This window comes from Bos indicus x Bos taurus, chromosome 1 (genome assembly GCF_003369695.1).
Source record: "Bos indicus x Bos taurus breed Angus x Brahman F1 hybrid chromosome 1, Bos_hybrid_MaternalHap_v2.0, whole genome shotgun sequence".
Taxonomy (NCBI): domain Eukaryota; kingdom Metazoa; phylum Chordata; class Mammalia; order Artiodactyla; family Bovidae; genus Bos; species Bos indicus x Bos taurus.
Window position 1 is genome coordinate 66,874,675 of NC_040076.1, and position 21,611 is coordinate 66,896,285.

General features: G+C 38.6%; 1 protein-coding gene across 1 annotated transcript in view; it reads left to right on the top strand.

Annotated features, from left to right (window-relative positions):
* The window catches only part of SLC49A4 (solute carrier family 49 member 4), an 89,052-nt gene that overhangs the window by 14,675 nt on the left and 52,766 nt on the right, over positions 1–21,611 (top strand). Inside the window, exon 3 of the mRNA XM_027535474.1 lies at positions 16,965–17,230. Coding sequence (XP_027391275.1) covers positions 16,965–17,230 — 266 coding nt within the window. The remainder of the gene's footprint in view (positions 1–16,964; positions 17,231–21,611) is intronic.

Below are 21,611 nucleotides of genomic sequence, written 5' to 3' on the forward strand. Positions count from 1 at the left end.
TTTCTAATCAGCCCTTTCTTCAATCACAACTATTAATACCACCTTCCTAATGGTGTTTTACCTCTTCATAGTATCAGAATTTCTTTTATCTACATATAGATACGCCACTTTTCTCTTATTAACACCACAAATAAATAAGGAACTTAGAATAATGAACTATAAAGTATTTCTTCTATGGTTGGGAAGCAAATCATATATTAAAAAAATACTAGATGTCATTACTCTATAGTGTGAAATGCAATATGGCATGCCCAGTAAACAATTTACAGACTTCCAGAAGGTGAACTTACAGTAGGTTATATCTGCTTTTAATCGTAGGTGTATCCGATAATTACCATGACATATTATCTTTCAAATCAGTGTAATTTTTATTAACATTAATAATAGATTACTAACATATGATAAATAGTTAAATAGTATGGTTCTAGTAAACGTAGATTTTCTATAAATATACTCCATTGTAAAATGCTTTCCAGCTGACAATCTTAAATTTAAAATGATCATAGCAGAAAAAAATGAGTTGTTTAGTAAATGGTTTTATGATAACTGCTTAGCTATCTGAAAAAAAAAGTGAGGAAGAGCCCTATATCTGTCCTGCCACTTAAGTAAATTCCAGTTGGATCAACCATTTAAGTATAAAATATGAACCATAGAAATATTAGAAGATGAGACTAATTTTAGAAGGGCAAAGACCTTCCAACTAAGACACAAATCTCAGAAGCCATAGAAAAGTATAATACTTTTGGCTACATAAAAGTTTAGAATATCTGCATGATTAAAAATACTATAAAAATACATATATATATATATATATATATATATATATATATATATATACACACTATATAACAAAGTCAAAAGAAAAGTTAAAAACTGTGAAATGGTGTTAGAAAGTGTTCTAGTTTCATTCTTTTACAAGTGGTTGACCAGATTTCCCAGCACCACTTGTTAAAGAGATTGTCTTTAATCCATTGTATATTCTTGCCTCCTTTGTCAAAGATAAGGTGTCCATATGTGCGTGGATTTATCTCTGGGCTTTCTATTTTGTTCCATCGATCTATATTTCTGTCTTTGTGCCAGTACCATACCGTCTTGATAACTGTGGCTTTGTAGTAGAGCCTGAAGTCAGGTAGGTTGATTCCTCCAGTTCCGTTCTTCTTTCTCAAGATTGCTTTGGCTATTCGAGGATTTTTGTATTTCCATACAAATTGTGAAATTATTTGTTCTAGCTCTGTGAAGAATACCGTTGGTAGCTTGATAGGGATTGCATTGAATCTATAAATTGCTTTGGGTAATATACTCATTTTCACTATAATGATTCCTCCAATCCATGAACATGGTATATTTCTCCATCTATTAGTGTCCTCTTTGATTTCTTTCACCAGTGTTTTATAGTTTTCTATATATAGGTCTTTAGTTTCTTTAGGTAGATATATTCCTAAGTATTTTATTCTTTCCGTTGCAATGGTGAATGGAATTGTTTCCTTAATTTCTCTTTCTGTTTTCTCATTATTAGTGTATAGGAATGCAAGTGATTTCTGTGTGTTGATTTTATATCCTGCAACTTTACTATAGTCATTGATTAGTTGTAGTAATTTTCTGGTGGAGTCTTTAGGGTTTTCTATGTAGAGGATAGTGTCATCTGCAAATAGTGTGAGTTTTATTTCTTCTTTTCCAATTTGGATTCCTTTTATTTCTTTTTCTGCTCTGATTGCTGTGGCCAAAACTTCCAAAACTGTGATCCAAAAGTCTACAAGCAATAAATGCTGGAGAGGGTGTGGAGAAAAGGGAACGCTCTTACACTGTTGGTGGGAATGCAAACTAGTACAGCCACTATGGAGAACAGTGTGGAGATTCCTTAAAAAACTGGAAATAGAACTGCCTTATGATCCAGCAATCCCACTGCTGGGCATACACACTGAGGAAACCAGAAGGGAAAGAGACACGTGTGCCCCAGTGTTCATCGCAGCACTGTTTATAATAGCCAGGACATGGAAGCAACCTAGATGCCCATCAGCAGATGAATGGATAAGAAAGCAGTGGTACATATACACAATGGAGTATTACTCAGCCATTAAAAAGAATACATTTGAATCAGTTCTAATGAGGTGGATGAAACTGGAGCCTATTATACAGAGTGAAGTAAGCCAGAAAGAAAAACACCAATACAGTATACTAACACATATATATGGAATTTAGAAAGATGGTAACAATAACCCTGTGTATGAGACAGCAAAAGAGACACTGATATATAGAACAGTCTTATGGACTCTGTGGGAGAGGGAGAGGGTGGGAAGATTTGGGAGAATGGCATTGAAACATGTGTAATATCATGTATGAAACGAGTTGCCAGTCCAGGTTCGATGCACGATACTGGATGCTTGGGGCTGGTGCACTGGGACGACCCAAGGGATGGTATGGGGAGGGAGGAGGGAGGAGGAAGGAGGGTTCAGGATGGAGAACACATGTATACCTGTGGTGGATTCATTTCGATATTTGGCAAAACTAATACAATATTGTAAAGTTTAAAAATAAAATAAAATTTAAAAAAAAACTGACATGTTTGCAACAATAAGACAAATGGATAATTTCCTTAGTTGAAAAGAACTCCGTCAAATCAATAAGAAAAATAGCAAGTCAGTAGGAAAATGAGTGATAGACATGAGCAAGTAATTACAGAAATTGAAATACAAATCTTAAGAAAAGATACGCAACAACTTCATCATAGTTAAAGAAAATTGAAAAAGCAACTGTATGTCTGATTATTAGCAAAGATGAAAAAGTATGATAATGTGCTGTGTTGCCTGAGGTATAGGGGAAAAAATAGGTGTTACAAGTAATTTGGAGAATTCTATTTAGAGGGCATTTTTATAGTATTTATTAAATTAAAAATGTACATGTCCTTTAACCCAATAGTTGTCCTTCTAGAAAATTAGCCCACATATAAAGCTATATCATTTTGGAAGGACAGTCATGTTTGTGTGGTTTTGCTTGTAATAGCAAAATGCTGTTTACAACCCAAATGTCTTCAGCAGAGGGGTAGTGATGATGAAGTATACAGTGAAATAGTACGTAGCTGTGAAAGGGGAGTAAAAGTTCTGTTAAGTGCTGATTTGGAAATATTTCCAAGATATATTGTTGAGTTTGAGAAAAGACAAAGTTATAATATTATGTTAATATATTCCTACTTAGAAAAAAAGTGGGAGGGATGTATTTGTCCAGGACTGTTGCTGAAAGAAACCATTACTGTTGGTTGTTTCTAAGGAGGAAGCCTGGGAACCTAGAAGTCTGCGGTGGAAAGGAGAGTTACTTTTTATTTTATACTCTTAACTCTGCTTGAGAATATCTTTACCTTGTGCTAATCTTACGTTTTGGAGTGAAAACACTAAGAGAATCTAAAATGATCACATCAGATCTTCAATAATGAGAATAAGAGAAAGAAAGATAAGAGACTGCTTTTCTGAGTGTGAAAACAATGAAAGAAATCACAAGGGAAAGATGTGTAGATTTGATTATATAAACCCTGAACCCTCATGCTTCTAAGATAAGTTGTAAAATTAAAATACAAACTAGCAAAAATATGTGTTGTAAATATATCTAACCTAAAATAATATTAAAAGTATAAGCACTTATGAAAGAAAATGGACATAATACATATACTTAACAAATGTTGGTTCCTAGATTTCATTATTTAAATCAAAACTTGGGAGTCAACTTTTATTGACAGTCTATTTATTTGTAAAGGATAGGCTAAGCTGTGTAAAAAGATAAAAAATACACAAGTTCAATAAATAAATTTATTTTTCTCCTAAAGAACAGTCTGAAAGATAATGGGCTGCCCCAGACCAGGTAGGCAGCTCTGTTCCAGGGACTCAAGTTCCTTTTCTGTTGTTCTAACATCCCCTGTGGTAATATTCCTGTCCAGGTGGTCAAAGCTGACTCATTATCATGCTTTCATTCCAGTCCACAGGAAGGAAAAATAGGACGTCCAGGGCAAGTGACTACGTCTTTAGGTGTTGACCAGGAAGCTGTATGTATCAATTCTAATCACACCCCACTGGTACAGACTTAGTCATATGGCCACACCTGTCTGCAAGAGGAGCTAGACATGTAGCTCAGCAGCCATGCCCCCAGTTAAAATGCAAGGATGCTAAAGAAAAAAAAAAAAGATACAGCTATCACAGGACTGGAAAAGGTCAGTTTTCATTCCAATCCCTAAGAAAGGCAACGCCAAAGAATGCTCAAACTACCGCACAGTTGCACTCATCTCACATGCTAGTTGAAGAAGGCAATGGCACCCCACTCCAGTACTCTTGCCTGGAAAATCCCATGGATGGAGGAGCCTGGTAGGCTGCAGTCCATGGGGTCGCTAAGAGTCAGACATGACTGAGTGACTTCACTTTCATTTTCCACTTTCATGCATTGGAGAAGGAAATGGCAACCCACTCCAGTATTCTTGCCTGGAGAATCCCAGGGATGGGGAAGCCTGGTGGGCTGCTGTCTATTGGGTCTCACAGAGTCAGACACGACTGAAGCGACTTAGCAGCAGCCGCAGCGCACACTAGTAAAGTAATGCTCAAAATTCTCCAAGTCAGGCTTCAACAATACATGAACGATGAACTTCCAGATGTTCAAGCTGGTTTTAGAAGAGGCAGAGGAACCAGAGATCAAATTGCCAACATTCGTTCGATCATCAAAAAAGTGAGAAAGTTCCAGAAAAAAAATCCATTTCTGCTTTATTGACTGTGCCAGAGCCTTTGACTGTGTGGATCACAATAAACTATGGAAAATTCTTAAAGAGATGGGAATACCAGACCACCTGACCTGCCTCCTGAGAAATCTGTATGCAGGTCAGAAAGCAACAGTTAGAACTGGACATGGAACAACAGACTGGTTCCAAATAGGAAAAGGAGTACGTGAAGGCTGTATATTGTCACCTTGCTTATTTAACTTATATGCAGAGTACATCATGAGAAACACTGGGCTGGAGGAAGCACAGGCTGGAATCAAGATTGCTAGGAGAAATATCAATAACCTTAGATATGCAGATGACACCACCCTTATGGCAGAAAGTGAAGAAGAACTAAAGAACCTCTTGATGAAAGTGAAAGAGGAGAGTGAAAAAGTTGGCTTAAAGCTCAACATTCAGAAGACAAGAATCATGGCATCCAGTCCTATCACTTCATGGCAAATAGATGGAGAAACAGTGAAAACAGTGGCAGACTTTATTTTGAGGGGGCTCCAAAATCACTGCAGATGGTGATTGCAGCCATGATAAAAAGATGCTTACTCCTTGGAAGAAAAGTTATGACCAACCTAGACAGCATATTAAAAATCAAAGACATTACTTTGCCAACAAAGGTCCATCTAGTTAAGGCTACGGTTTTCCCAGTAGTCATGTATGGATGTTGGACTATAAAGAAAGCTGAGCACCGAAGAATTGATGCTTTTGAACTGTGGTGTTGGAGAAGACTTGAGAGTCTCTTGGACTGCAAGGAGATCCAACCAGTCCATCCTAAAGGATATCAGTCCTGAATATCCATTGGAAGGACTGATGTTGAAGCTGAAACATCAATACTTAGGCCACCTGATGTGAAGAACTGACTCATTTGAAAAGACCCTGATGCCGGGAAACATTGAAGGTAGGAGGAGAAGGGGACGACAGAGGATGAGATGGTTCAATGGCATCATGGACTGAATAGACAAGAGTTTGAGTAAACTCTAGGAGATGGTGATGAACAAGGAGGTCTGGTGTGCTGCAGTCCATAGGGTCACAAAGAGTCGGACATGACTAAGTGACTGAACTGAACTGATCACAGTGTAAACAGAGATAGTGGTACAAAGCACTCAATTAAGCAGTGCTCTTCTGGGTAGGAAATCTAAGCCAGAAGCAAGTACATCCTGTTGAAGATTATGGAAGCCTCATTTTCCCCATGGAATGTCATATTTGGCTTCTTTTTGTAGAAGTGGGAGGATTTGTCCTATGTCCCATGTAACAAAGTTGGTTTGTAAATTAATTTAGGAAATAATAGCAACAACAACAACTACAAATGCATGGCTACTATAACGAAAGAAAGGGGAAATGGATGTAAAAAGATAGTTAATAGTCTCTGCTATCTAATGTCTTCATGTGCCCCCTCTGCCTATACAGAAAACATGTTCGTCCTTCCTCAAAGGAGAAAATCCACAGTTCTGTCCAGTCGCTGCATCTAGCCTGAAAACTAGAATCTCTGGCTTCTATCAGGTCTTCATGGTTCTCTGGGAGTAACTCCTTTGATTGTTCTCTGTGATTTTTGGCTTTGAGCTTGGGAAGGCTCTTTTTGGGTCCATTGTTCTTAGAGAATACACCTGCAGTTGCAACATATGCCATTCTTAGGGGCTGTGTCTTTTGTGTTTGCTGATGTTGATTTGGGGACCTCAGGATTGCTTTAGGAATCAAGCAATCTTTAAGTTTGGTAGAACCATTTTGTGATGTCTTTGGTGACACACTTCCCTCAAACACTTAGTAGGCTTCTTCTTTACTTATATCCCAGAGAAGGCAATGGCACCCCACTCCAGTACTCTTGTCTGGAAAATCCCATGGATGGAGGAGCCTGGTGGGCTGCAGTCCGTGGGGTCTCACAGAGTCGGACACGACTGAAGCGACTTAGCAGCAGCAACAGCTACTTATATCCAGTAGGTTCATGTAAATGTAGCCACACCCAAAGATTTTTACTTAAGGCTATGGTTCTTACTCCTGCTGAATCTCCTTTCCTATACGCCTTTTGTGCTCAGCTTATCCCTTTCCCCTCAATTTCATGGTGGCTACGTGGATGCCGTCTGTAAAAAGTTAGGCCTGGGTTGGAAAATAACACCTTTAATTCGATCTTTGCTGCTAGACAGGCTCTGAAAGACATTATTTCCTGCCATTTAAAGATACAGAAGTAACCTGAGGCTTCAAATTCCTAGATTCTCATTAAATTTGGATAGCAGGCCTTGGGCAAAGAGAAACTGTCTTAGCAGAGCTCTTGTCCCTTCTGTCTATGCTGGCAAACCAGCCAACACTTGTTTGCCTCCTCCTCTCTTGTGGTGCCATCCTAAAATCAGCAAGAGGTGGGAAACAGAGTAGTCTTCTGATATTTTTCACCCAGTTCTAGGTAATCACAAGCAGTGGTTTTGCTGTATCTCACAAATCACCTGCCTTTTCGGCCTGCAGCCTAACCACTAAGCCAGTGCCAAATATGTTATGCCTTTCCAAATGCAAAATCCTATTCTGCAGCTAATTTCTCAATCAAGGAACAGTTAAGCTGTTATAATGAGGTGTCTCAAAATATAGTAAGTCAAACAAGATAGTATTTCTTTCTAATGTGATAGTCCAGAGTTGGCAGGGAGGCCTAGGCATAGGCAGCTCTGTCCTACAAAGGGACCTAAGTTCCTTTATCTTGTTGCTCCCCTAGGGAGATGACCTTAGCAGGACAGTCCAGAGCAATGCATCAGCACTGTAGTCACATTTCATCCTATATGAAGACGGAGAGGGGGACCAGGGAGAGCATTTTGTTCTCATGGGAGTGACCTTGAAATCCTCCTACTCTCATCACATTGGCCCAGACTTGGTAATAAGGCCCCACCTCGCTGCAAGGGGAGCTTGGAAATGCAGACTGTAACTTACCCTAGCACAAACTTGGGGTGTTCTGTACCTAAAAGGAAATTAGAAATAGTTTATTGTCTCTACCACAGGCAATCTGGCTGTCTATTTAGGAGAAAAAGATCATATTAGATCCTCATTTCATACCACGCACCAAAATAAATTCAGATGAACTAAATGGTTAAATATTTAATTGAAAAACAACATATAGGAATATTTATCTGATCTCTACATAGAAATTTTTTTTCTAAAGTATGAAAAACAGAGGAAAATTATAAAGAGAAAAATTGATAGATGTGGCCATTTATTAATTATTAAGTGTAAACACTCAAGTCTCTTATATAAAATGGTATAGAACAGCCTGCCTTCCATATCTGGCATGCAGAACTTGTGAATAGACAGGGCCAACTGTATTAATGTTTTGTTGGATTGCCCAACTTTGTGTTGCTGAAATGTGCTAGGAGCTCTCTTTTATGTTTGTTCAAATAAAGCATACGTTTATCCACCATAAAAAAATTAAATGTACAGATTGTTAAGCTTAAAACAGAATTGGCCAAAAGGAAAAATATTTGTCAAAATAAAGGCAAGAACAGGTAAATAAATATATATAAATATATTAAGCACTCATTCAAAATAAGAAAAATTGTAGTATACCAATGGAAAAAAAGAACAGTAGTCAAAAAAGAAATACAGATTAAAATAAGGAGTTGCCTTTTGGCCTTACCAAGTGTGGTAGGCAGAATAATGACCCCATCCCCCAAAGATGTCCACCTTCTAATACCCAGAACCTGTGAATGTATTCTGTTACATGGCAAAGGAGAGCTTCAATTATAGATGGGATTAGGTTTGGTAATCATCTGACCCTAAAATAGGAAGAGTATCCTGGGTTATCCAGGTGTGCCCAGTGTAATCATAAAAGCCCTTAAATAAGAGATAGAAGAGGATGTCAGAGAGATGCAATGTGAAAAGAACTCAAATCCCTGTTGCTGGCTTTGAAGATACAGGAAGGGGGCCAGGAACCAAGGAAAGCTGGCATCTGGCAGAAGCTGATAGAGGCAAGGAAGCAAATTCTTCTCCAGAGCCTCCAGAAGGGAACACAGCCATGCCACACTTTGACTTTAGCTCAGTGAGACCCCTGTTGGACTCCTGATTTACAGAACTGTAAGAGAATAAATGAGTCTTGTCTTAAAACCACTAAATTTGTGGTAATTTGTTAAAACATCAATAGAAGACTAACACACCAAATTTGTGTGTGTGGGTATTGTTTATTTTTCTATTAAAATTGAAAAAAAATATTTTTATTTTTATGTGCATATTTTTAAAATATGGGTACTCGGTGCTGGTGGGACAGACACTGCTGACCACTGTTGATGGGAATGTAAATTACTTCAGACTATTCTGAAATACAACTTTGGAGTATATTTCATAAGGGGCTTCCCTGTTGGCTCTGAAGAATCCCTCTGCCAGTGTAGGAGACAGTTTCAATCCCTGGGTCGGGAAGATCCCCTGGAGAAGGGAATGGCCACCCACTCCAGAATTCTTGCCTGGAAAATTCCATGGACAGAGGAGCCTGGTGAGCTATAGTCCATAGGGTTGCAAAAGAGTTGGACACAACTTAGCGACTAAACAACAAGAAAATCTTCATACCCTCCAACCTGTTGAGCCTAAGGAAACAATTTGGAAATGGCAAATATTTTCATACAGAGATTATCACAACTGCACTATTAATATTAGCAAATAAGTAACAAACATTAGGAAAATGTCAAGTGAGTTTTCGTACATCTGTATGATACACTATCAATGGAGCCATTAACAATTATGATTGTAAAGAATGAAATGAAAAAATGCTTATGTAGAGTATAAAGTTAAAATGATTTAGTACATAAAACTGTATTTTCAATATAATATCTATGATTACCTGTGCCTAAGTCTTAAGTGGGAGATGCATTTAAAAAAGGAAAAAAAAAGACTGAAAAATCAAGATTAGTAGTGATTATGTGAGTTACTGAATTATTGAACGTATGGATTCTTTTCTTCTCTATACACTTATTTAGTATACTTTTAAACTAAGAGAATAAAATAAAAGTTATGAGACAAGGAAAATGTTATGAGCCCAAGTAGGGGGAAGTAGTAGGTCTCTCAGACCAGGGCTAAGTCCGTTTTTCCCCCATGCCTTGCTGAGAGATTATCGTATTTGGCCTTAATAATAATCCTGTGAAATAAAGTACCTTTTGGGAAATTGAAACAGAAAGAGAGTAAGTGGTTCACCAAAGATTATACAGTTAATAAATTTAGCTAAGGCTAGAAGATGTCTTTTGATATCTAACCAATATTCTTTTTTATCGTGTGTTTTTATGAACTTTCTATAACTGTTCGTGAGAAGTTATTATTATAAGCTTCTTTAGGGCCAAGACTTTAGTATTTATTTTTATATTACCTTTAATGTCTATCTGAAGATGCCTTGACCATAGTAGATGTGCAGTAGATACTTTTAATTGACTCATAACTGGCCAAAATTACTAAAGGGTACAAAAGGGAAATAGATTTTCATAAAAGAAACTGAGGCTATGGTAAAAATCTTAAGAAAGCCCATTCTTTTTCACCATTTCACTCTGTTTCTCCCTTCCTTTCTTTTTCCTGTAATTAATTCATAACATCTCTGACCTTTTTTATTATCTTCTTACACTAATAAAGGAAAGCTATTACTAGCACTTTGAACCATTGTCAATATCCAGGAAATTCTTTAACACAAGAGTTTATTCTCATGAAAGATGATTAAGAATTGGAAGTTGAGAGAAAGCTTCTGAACCACTGGCATGTTAAGTGTTAGAGATGAGTATTTTTATGGATTCTAAATCATAAAAATGCATTGAATTTAAGTTAAGAGTACTGGACTTAACGGTAAGGAAATAGCTGCTCAGTTTCTAAAATGTTGACTCTTTAATGTTATCCCCAGTGCTAGTTATGATTCTCTGCACATAATAAAAATATGCTAGCTACTGCATGCCTTTTGGAGAAGGCAATGGCACCCCACTCCAGTACTTTTGCCTGGAAAATCCCATGGACGGAGGAGCCTGGTAGGCTGCAGTCCATGGGGTCGCTAGAGTCAGACACGACTGAGCGACTTCACTTTCACTTTTTACTTTCATGCATTGGAGAAGGAAATGGCAACCCACTCCAGTGTTCTTGCCTGGAGAATCCCAGGGGGAGCCTGGTGGGCTGCCGTCTCTGGGGTCGCACAGAGTCGGACACGACTGAAGTGACTTAGCAGCAGCAGCAGCAGCATGCCTTTAGATCTGAGAACCTTGGGTTATTTCAATAATCAATGATTTTTATCATCACTGTTAGTTACAGAGAACCTTCAGAATGAGGCCATGTGGAAGAGTAGAAAGATTCGTGGACTGATGAAATCAGGTTTAATTTTGATTTCTGGTCTTGTCTTAACCATTAGCTAGTATGACTTTGGAACTCCCCCCACTAATACTTTCTGGAGAAAGAATGTTATAAATAAGTTATAAAATAAGTGTGATTTAAAATATATTATTAGCTTTTCTGGAACTCAGGGTTTTTTTTATAAAATGAAGAGGATAGGTTATCTTGCTGAGGTTTGAAGTCTCTTCCAACTATAAAAATTCTAATTCTGAAACATCATATTATTCTAAGTAGAAAATAATTTAAGAATCCTAGGTATTTGTTCCAGAATGTCAGAAAGCAGAAGATTGGGATGCAAAATATCATTACATACAAGCTAAAATGTCGAGTTTGTGAGAAAACGTTAACTTAGAGGTCTTCAGTTTGAACTTTAGCTGTTGGCATTTCTTTGAAAAGCTATAGTATATTGAATCATATGAAAAGGAATACAGCTGTGCATAAATGCTACACCATGTCCCTCTGAGCCCCAGCCTCTCCACAACAGGAGCAGTGTTTGATGTGCACAGGACCAAGGCAAACAGCCCAGCCATGGCAGGGGTCCCCAGGCTCAGCAGTACTGACGCTGCTGGACTGCTAGCCCACTTCCTGGCCTTTACCACCCGATTCTACCAGTGCTGGAGAAACTCCCAAAGCTCTGATCTAATCTTCTCAGCCCACTAGGAAATTCCCCTGTTTTCCACCTGGCCTGTGGGGAAGGCACAAACTAGGCCTCAAGTAGGCAGAAGCTAGGTAAAGAGAACAAAATTGACAAGAAAAAAGACCTGAGAAAGAAGGGAAGAAAAGGAAGTTCGGTGGGCTAGGGGGAGAGATGAGAGGGAGTAAATTAAGGGGCCAGTGAGAGGAGACTGGGATGAAGGAAAGCCTTGCACAACTGTCACAGCTTGAGCTGCAGAGGTCAGGACACCTGCAGCCTCCTAACCAATGTATGACTACCCATCTTCATCAGGCGCAGAGTTTCAGGTGAGGAAGCCAGGGTTAGACCCCTCGAATTAACCAGTCCGCTTCCTTCAGAAGCTCCCTTATGCTCCCGAGCTTATTGCCCAGGAGACAAAACTACGTCCTCGTTCTGCTAATTTCTGCCTGCCCTCCTGTGGTGCACGACACTTGAGACAGTGCTGAAGCCTTGACCTTGCTCTTACCGCCCTCAGTGTCTTTTTCCAAAAGTTTTGTTTCCCAAATTTGGGGGAAATTTTGTTTTTTGTTTTGCTGACTATAAGCTTTTTAAAACCTAAAAGTGGAACTGATGTGATGTATGTGGTAGAACCTTGTGAGGTTTGAACCGCGTGATCCCAGTTCCTTGTTCTTGGATCCTAGAGAACATCCCCACTCTCTTCTCACTCTGGGGAGTTTAGAAACCAGAGTCCTGACCCACAAGGAACTTAGCTGATAACTGCAAAACAAAACTAAAGCACATAGTGGTGATCCAGAAAAATTAACATTAAGTTATGATATCTACTTAACAGAAAATTGTGGATAACACCTCTTTTGTTTTTCTGTGTTTTTTTTAACACCCAACTCAGATCAATAGTTACAAATTTCTGAAAGCCATCTTCTTTCAGGAGTGCCTTGAAAGCTTTAGGACAATCACAACAAGTTGCATTTCTCTCTCAGCACATGAAGGCAGAGAGACTTTTCTGTTCAAACTGTTCATTTGAGCTGCGTGTTTTTCCTTTTCACACTGTTAAGCTTATGTACCTAATTCTTGTTCTGGCATCTGTTTTTAACAACTGTAATGAAGAGTCTAAATGTAAATTTCCATTTTCTTAACGTCTGACTTCCATCCTCAACAGTCTGCTAAAACTGCCCCTGCTCAGATCATGGAAGACCTCCTTGTTACCGAGGAGCTTATGTTTCAGTTAAACCCTCTTTCTGTTTGATTTAAAACCATTGGCCCCTCACTTTCCACTTTTTTAAACCCTTTTCTTAGTTACTATGACACCAGCCTTTCTTGCTTTTCATTTTTTTTCTACCTCTGTAATTGCTCCTTCTCAATCGTCTTTCTAGACTCCTCTTCCTCTGACTGTTTAAAAGTGATGGTTCTCCAGAGTTTCTTCCTCAACCCCATCATATGTCTCATCTCAGACCTCTTTCCTTAGCCTGTGACCTGTAGTCAAGCACTTACTGGACATTTTTACAGAATTATGAATGTCACCCCCCACATCTAGTCATTCTTGTAACCATACCTATTGTACCACCACAACAGCCCTCCGAACCATCCCTTTTCTGTACCCACTGTTGTTGCCAGTGCCAGCAAGCCCTTGCCCTAGACTCCATGCCTGAGGGGATTCTACTCTGGATTTCCTTCAGCTTTGCCATTCCCTATGTGGTGAGGAGTCTGTAGGGCCAAAGAGGCGTGTCTGCCCTGCCCCTCACCACTTTCTAGCTACACAAGACCCCAGCAGTCCCTGCACTGCCTCTTTCCCAGGTCTGTTCTTCTGAGGATGAACTGCATCCCTGGGTGTGCTCCCTGGGCCCAAAGGGTAGCTAAGGGGCAGCTGTTTGGAAGAGGATAGATGGAGCTTGGATGGGATTGGACCTTCAGGTCCATGTGCGAATATTATGAAGCTCCTGTGTTGTAGACCAGAGTCAGAGGTCAGAGGACAAGGAAGGCGGACCACTTGCCTTACTCTCGTCACAGGCCTGACAAGCTTACTAGTTATTGCCTTATTTTTCTTTATATTCCTGATATAGTGCTGGTAAGTGACTTCAGCTACTCTACTTAAAGAGTTTTAACTTTAATTTTAAATTCCCATCCACCTATTGCTATCACAGTCCCTACCCAATACACAATGAATACTCAGTACATGTTGGTTGAATGAATTAAACAACACACAGTTTGTATTGAAGAATTTATAATTATTTCCTCTTCTTAATGGTCATTTTTAAAGAATTTATGGTAATGTTTTGTATGATTTTATTATGTCTTAGGGTCAGCACTTTTTCAGGAAAAAAATACCTCTAATTTTGCATTACTATTAAATGGAAAAACTATATATATGTGTGTGTGTGTATATATATATGTAACAATTTTATTTCTAAATATATTTTTACAAACAAATTAACTTCTTAAAATAGGGTAAGTTAATGGTAGGTGACAGAAACCTATGTCAGACAAACATGAAAATCTTTACATTACAGATTGGTGTTGTGCCGTGGTCACCAGATGGCAGTGCTTATAACCAATTAGTAAGTGACAAGTCCTGAGGGGTTGTAGGATACAAATTCAGGAAGGAAGAGAACTAAGTTCTGGAAGATTTAAATATGCTGGGAAGAGCAGGGACTGGATTTCCCTGCCAGATTTCCCACGAATTCAGAAGATAACCCCCAATCCTGTAGGTTCCAGTTCTCCTACTGAACTCATTTATGAGGAGTGCATTTATGTATGATGACTTTTAATGCAAAAAAAAAACACAAAAAACAACACACAAAAAAGCACACAATTATTTAAATTAGAATAATTTTTAAACACCAAATCAGCATGTTTTTCACTGTAATTTTTCACTTGATAATCCATGTTGTAGATGCACAAAGACCCCAGCAATCCCAAGTTTGGTGACCTTTTAGACTTATATGCCATCTGAATTGTCCTTAGTACCATACGACTTTAGCAAGTATACCTGTGTTAGAAATATCCAGATCTGTGCATTGAGTAAACTGGACTAGGATGGTCCTCATATTATCTCAAGCTCACATGTTCTATGACACGTACATTTGCTGCTTGGAAAATAATCTTTTCATGATTCCACTGAGAGGTAGCAAAAGCTGAGCCATGGCAATTATTTGAGTTTTACACCTTAATTTTCAGGATGCATTCTGTTTTATCAAGTGGTTTTTAAAAAATATTTCTTTATTTGTTTGGCTGCACTGGGTCTTAGTTCTGGCACACAGGATCTTGAGTTGCGGCCTGTGAACTCCTGGCTGTGGCATGTGGGATCTAGTTCCCCGACCAGGGACTGAGCCTGGTTCCCCTGAGTTGGGGTCACCAGGCAAGTGTTTTTTTTTTTTTTTTTTTTCGATATCTTTCCATGTTCTCCTTCCACTCTTAACCTATTTAGGCATAATAAGACTTGCTCATTCCAATGCTTCTCCTTCTAGATGGGATGAGTCTTTCAGGAACACCTCATTAAAAGTGTTAAACATCACAGTAGCTGCCATTATGAGCCATCATGCATTGTTTGACTGTTGTACCGTCACGAGTCATGATTAAGGGAGTCATGATTAAAACCACTTAATGACAGTGTTTCAAGAATATTTCTATGATGAAATTGCTGTGTGACAGCTGAGGATCCTCTGGCATTTGGAGGAGGTATTTGGTTTATAAACAGTTTAATTGTGTTTGTCATTTAGAAAATAGTTCCCCTTACATGAACATATTTTTAAATGTCTTTGGTTCTCTAAATTTAGTAATATTAATGATTCTGGAAGCTATTTTGCCTTCAAATAACTTTTCCAACATGTACAAAGGTTTGAGCAGACGTAATTCACATATTCTACTTCCCACTCACTTATGCTTCTACATTAAGAGCCCTACTTTTACCCACATGCCTGTTTATTTTCCCTTCTACATTCAAAAAACTTTTATCAAGGTGGTACTTGTTAAAAGGAAGATCTGACACCTACATGGTGGTTAAAAAGCAAAAGGAGCAGAAAGAAAAAGTAGTATCATATATATGACATGTATACTGTTCCTTTCATTTCCTTTACCTCCAAAGCAGAAGAGGTTGACTCACTTCCCTTTTTTGGTCTGTGCTTTTTGAACTTCTGACTTCTTTTCTCCTTCAAGGCTACTTTTAAATGTGAATGTTTGTGTTGGGGGTGGAAAAAGAAGTGTGGGAAAAGGGTTTTCAGGTTCCATGTTCATCAGGGAACAGGACAGAGCGCTGAACAGAATATGGTAATGAGGAAGGGTGAGCTCAAGAACAAATGAAATGGAAGCAAGGAACTACTCTTCACTAAGCCTTGCAATTAAAGTCTGAGACTGGAAAGGACCTAGGGATCTGTAATTATAGTACCTTCACCTAACAAATACTCACGGCATGCAGACTGAAATTAAACTAATCTCTTCATTTTATGGGAGAAGGAATGGAATCCCACAAAGACATATTACCCAGGAGCATTAAAGTAGTCAGGTGCAGACCAAATCCTCTGATTCCTTGACCAGTTCCTCTTCCATTAGAAGATTCTTTAATGTTTATTTTTCCTTTTTTTGTATTTCCATTATCCTGCAGAGCGTAGATGTGAAATGTTGAGCTCATTTGTGTTATTTGTAGGGCTGGAGGCACTTACTAGGTTTCTATAAGTGGCAGTCTCAGAGGATATGGAATTGGGACTCAGACCTGGGTCTGAATCTTAGCTTTGCCTGTTAGCACTTGGGCAAGTTTTTTTATGTTTCCAAGCCAAAGCTTTCACATTTCAGTAAATGGAGATGATAATATCTTGCACATTATGTTGTGATAATAAGTAAAACAAGGTTACTGAAAGTATTTACTTTGGTACATGGCACAGATCACAGGCTTCAGTAAGTATCTGTGAAATGACTAAGGGGTGACCATCGGTGTATTAGGGTTATATGCAGTTGTTGGTGTGTTTGTGGCTTTCCAGGTGGCGCTAGTGGTAAAGAACCTGCTTGCCAGTGCAGAAGACATAAAAGATACAGGTTCCATTTCTGGGCCAGAAAGATCCCCTGGAGGAGGAAATGGCAACCCACTCCAGTATTCTTGCCTGGAGAATCAGACTGGTGTATTTGATTTCCCTCGCAGAGAGTCACCATACTTTACCTTTCGGGTGTCTCTTGTTCTTTATAGATATGTATTCTTATTGCTGTAGTAAACACTGTTGGCTAACTTCTTTTTGTCTAGAAGATGCCTATTTTAGCTGCCTCACAGCCTTTTAATTTGTTTGATTCCAGACTAATCCATGGAGGACAGCTGTTAAATGGATTGGCAGGTCCAACTGTAATGAACGCAGCTCCATTCCTGTCCACAACATGGTTCTCTGCAGACGAGCGGGCCACTGCCACAGCTATCGCGTCGATGCTCAGCTACCTCGGGGGAGCTTGTGCGTTTTTAGTTGGACCGCTTGTCGTCCCAGCTCCCAATGGGACAGCACCTCTTCTTGCTTCAGAGAATAGCAGGACCCACATTAAAGATCTCATAGAGACTGTATTATACGCAGGTATTTTAAAGCTTATTTTCTTCCTGTTATATTTTGTCTTTTATCACTGGCATTTTCACTCTACTTTTTGTATACCAGATCACTTCTTATAAAATAGAGGACTGCTGCTGCTGCTGCTGCTAAGTCGCTTCAGTCGTGTCCGACTCTGTGCGACCCCATAGATGGAAGCCCACCAGGCTCCCCCATCCCTGGGATTCTCCAGGCAAGAACACTGGAGTAGGTTGCCATTTCCTTCTCCAGCACATGAAACTGAAAAGTGAAAGTGAAGTCGCTCAGTCATATCTGACTCTTAGTGACCCCATGGACTACAGCCCACCAGGCTCCTCCATCCATGGGATTTTTCAGGCAAGAGTACTGGAGTGGGGTGCCATTTCCAACTAATCCATACATATTCATATGTGTGCTTCCCTTTCATATAGTATGGAGATGCCTATTTAAAACTTACCCTTTCTAGGAAGTGTAGTAAGTTTAAAATGTATTATTGCTACATGAAAGGTTATTTCTTAACTTTACTCTTCCCATCCGTTTACAGTTAAGAACTGTATAACGCCTTGTCTAGTGTCTTTTCTAGATATCGTGTAAAAAACTGAACATAACAATCTATGATACATATTTGTTAAGCCTCTATCTGTAGGTGTTAAGTCCATTTTCTCCCTGTAGTTTCCTGTTGTTGGCCATGTTCTCTAACTTCATAAACGTAGATCACCCATGATTTTCATTTCCTACTCTCTGTATGTTTATTCTATTAATAAGGGATGTTGACCTTTTCAAAACATTTTCTAGGTCCTTTCTCTTTATTTTAGACTCAAGCCCTAGTCCACTCTTAAATCTTAAGTATATTGCCTCTCCCCGTAGACCTGTTCATTATTTCTTTCTGTATTCAGAACACTTTTTGTAAGTGTTTCACTATGTACCAAACACCATGGTAAGCACTGGGAATTGACAAGATGACTGATGAGATCATTACAATACAAATAAGGATATACAGAGCTTGGGAAGCCTAACTGACCTGGCTTTGGAGAGAAGTTGAAGAGTCAGGGAAGACTTCACTAGGAATGTGATAATTAAAGCTAAGAACTTCACAGGTGTTCACTGAATGTTCACGTGGGTTAAGGTGTCCCTCATAGAAGGGCAGACAAGGTATATGAGAGCTCAGTATGTCCAGGGAACTGCATGTAATTTTGTATGGCAAGAGTAGTGTGAGTATGTGTTTGGGTGTAGGTAGCAAGTGACAGAAAATGAGACTGAAAAGGTAAAGGAGCAGATTATGATGAACTTCGTATTAGTTCATGTATTTGCTCATTAATTTAACAAATATATTTTGAGCTCCTATCTATCTTTAAGTGTTCTAGGCACTGAGGTAAACATAGTTCCTGCCCAGACAGAACTTAGTGTCGCAAAGCATATAGACAAACAAGCAGTTGTAAAACAAGGTGCTAGGGGCTAAAATGAAAGACCTACAATTGCTTTGATTGCTCAGAGGAGAAGCACCTAACCAGATTCTGGAGGTCGAATAGAAGTTCCTGAAGGCACATAATCTAATTTGGAACCTACGGAATGAGAGAGCGTTAGCCAAATATAATGGGGAGAAGGAAGAACAGATTAGAGAGAGAGAACCATGGAGGAGAAACCTCCAGTAAGAGGGGAGAGCCTGCTACAATCAAGCAGCTGAAGAGTGGTGAAAGATGCAGCTAGAGAGGTAAGTCAGGCCACACAAGCCTCCTAAGCAGAGGTAAAGTGTTTGAAGTTCACCAGATTGTAGGCAGAGACCACACTCCAGGGACTTCTACACTAGAGAGCTATATGATGGAACTTATATCTCAGAAATCTGATGTGGAGGGGATAAAAGTGAAATTAGAGGTGGTGGTGGTAAATAAAGCTCCCTGTAGACGACTCACTCCTTTTAAAGAAAGAAGCTGAAATGTAAGAATAATAAAACCAAAAGTAGGTAAAACAAATTTTGAACTTTATTTTGGTTATATCATTTCTTTTTGTTGATAGCTTAGGCAGTTGTTGTGTCTTTTAAATGAAAGGATTTTAGGCACTACTGGGCATGTATTAATGCTCTACATCCTCTGGCTAATGATTCCAAGGCTGTCAAGCAGAAATCCCTATTCAAAGCTTCCAGCTATTGCTTCAGTGCTTTCATATTTTCCCATTTGTTTTCCTGAGGTAATGTCCCATGACCCTTCTTTCCATTAAAAAATAGTTTGCTTAGAATCATGACCTTAAGAGATTAATGATTCTTAAACTAAAATTATTGCAAACAAAGACATTATAAGTAAGCTGTAGACCAATACACATAGGCACATAAGTCCTGAACAAACTACTAGCAAACCAAGTCCAGTAACATAATAAGGATTATACACCACCACCAAATGGGTTGTATTCCTGGAATACAAGTTGGTTTAACATTCAAAATCCAATTAATATAATATGTTAATAGAATAAAGGAGAAAAGCTATGTGATCATCTTAATAGATGGGGGGAAAAAAAAGCATTTGACAAATCCAGCACCCTTTCAAGATAAAAACATCCCCAAATTAGAAATAGACAGGAACTCCCTCAACCTAGTAATATTAGGGCATCTATGAAAAACACATAGATAAGATCACATTTAATGGTCAAAGACTAAATGCATCCCCCCCGCCCCGAGAACAGGATCACTGAGTAAGAAAAAGAACTAAAAGTCGTCTAGATCAGAAAGGAGGAAGTAAAACTATCTTTGTTGAAAATGCCATGATCTTGAATATATAAAAATCCTTTGTAAATTACTAAAAAAGACTAATAGATCTAAAACACAAATTCAGCAAAAACGAACAAGCTCATCCTAAAAAAAAAAGTTTTAGGATGCATGATTAATATATAAAAATCAACTATTTTGATACACTTGTAATGAACAGTCCAAATATGTAATTAGGAAAACAGTGCATTTGCAATAGCCTCAAAAAGAATAAAATATTCAGGAATAAATTTAACAAAATAAGCATAAAACCAGCACTCTGAAGACTATAAGGCACTGTTGGAAACAAAGAAGACCTAAGGAAATGGAAAGACATCCTGTTCATGTTTTGGAAGTTTTAATATTGAAGATGGTGATACTACCCACATGTATCTACAAATTAAATACAATCTCAATTAATATTTAGCTGCCTTTGTTACAGAAATTGACAAACATCCTAAAATTTGTATGGAAATGCAAGGGACTCAGAATAGCCAAAACAGCCTTGAAATGGAATAACATTGGAGAATTCACAATTCCCAGTTTCAAAACTTACTACAAAGCTTCACTGATCAAGACAGCATGATACTGGTATAATGACAGACATATAAATCAACAGAACAGAAGTGAGATTCCAAAAAATAAACCATTACATTTATAGTGAAATGACTTTTCAACTTTTTTATTAAAGTCAATTGACTTTTGACAACAGTGCCAAGCCAATTCAAAGGGAAAAGAAAAGTGATATTGGAATAACTGGATCAGTTCAGTTCAGTCTCTCAGTCGTGTCCGACTCTTTGCGACCCCATGAATCGCAGCACGCCAGGCCTCCCTTTCCATCACCAACTCCTGGAATTCACTCAAACTCATGTCCATCGAGTCAGTGATGACATCCAGCCATCTCATCCTCTGTCGTCCCCTTCTCTTCCCACCCCCAATCCCTCCCAGCATCAGGGTTTTTTCCAGTGAGTCGACTCTTTGCATGAGGTGGCCAAAGTATTGGAGTTTCAGCTTCAGCATCAGTCCTTCCAATGAACACCCAGGACTGATCTCCGTTAGAATGGACTGGTTGGATCTCCTTGCAGTCCACAGGACTCTCAAGAGTCTTCTCCAGCATCACAGTTCAAAAGCATCAATTCTTCAGCACTCAGCTTTCTTCACAGTCCAACTCTCACATCCATACATGACCACTGGAAAAACCATAGCCTTGACTAGATGGACCCTCATTGGCAAAGTAATGTCTCTGCTTTTGAATATGCTATCTAGATTGGTCATAATTTTCCTTCCAAGGAGTAAGCGTCTTTTAATTTCATGACTGCAATCACCATCTGCACTGATTTTGGAGTCCCAAAAAATAACTGGATAGCCACATGCAAAAGAATCAATTTGAATCCATTCCTTTCCCCATGTATAAAAATTAACTCAAAATAGATCATAAACCTAAATGTAAGAACTAAAATTATAAACTCTTAGAAAAAACATAGGAATAAGTGTTCATGACTTGGGTTAGGTGAATCCTTTTTTAAAAGGACACCGAGAGTACAAATGGCAAAAGAGAAAAATAGAAAAATTGGATTTCGTTAAAATTGAAATCTTGTCCTTCTAAAGATACCATCAACAAAATGACAAGACAACCCACAGAATGGGAGAAAATAATTA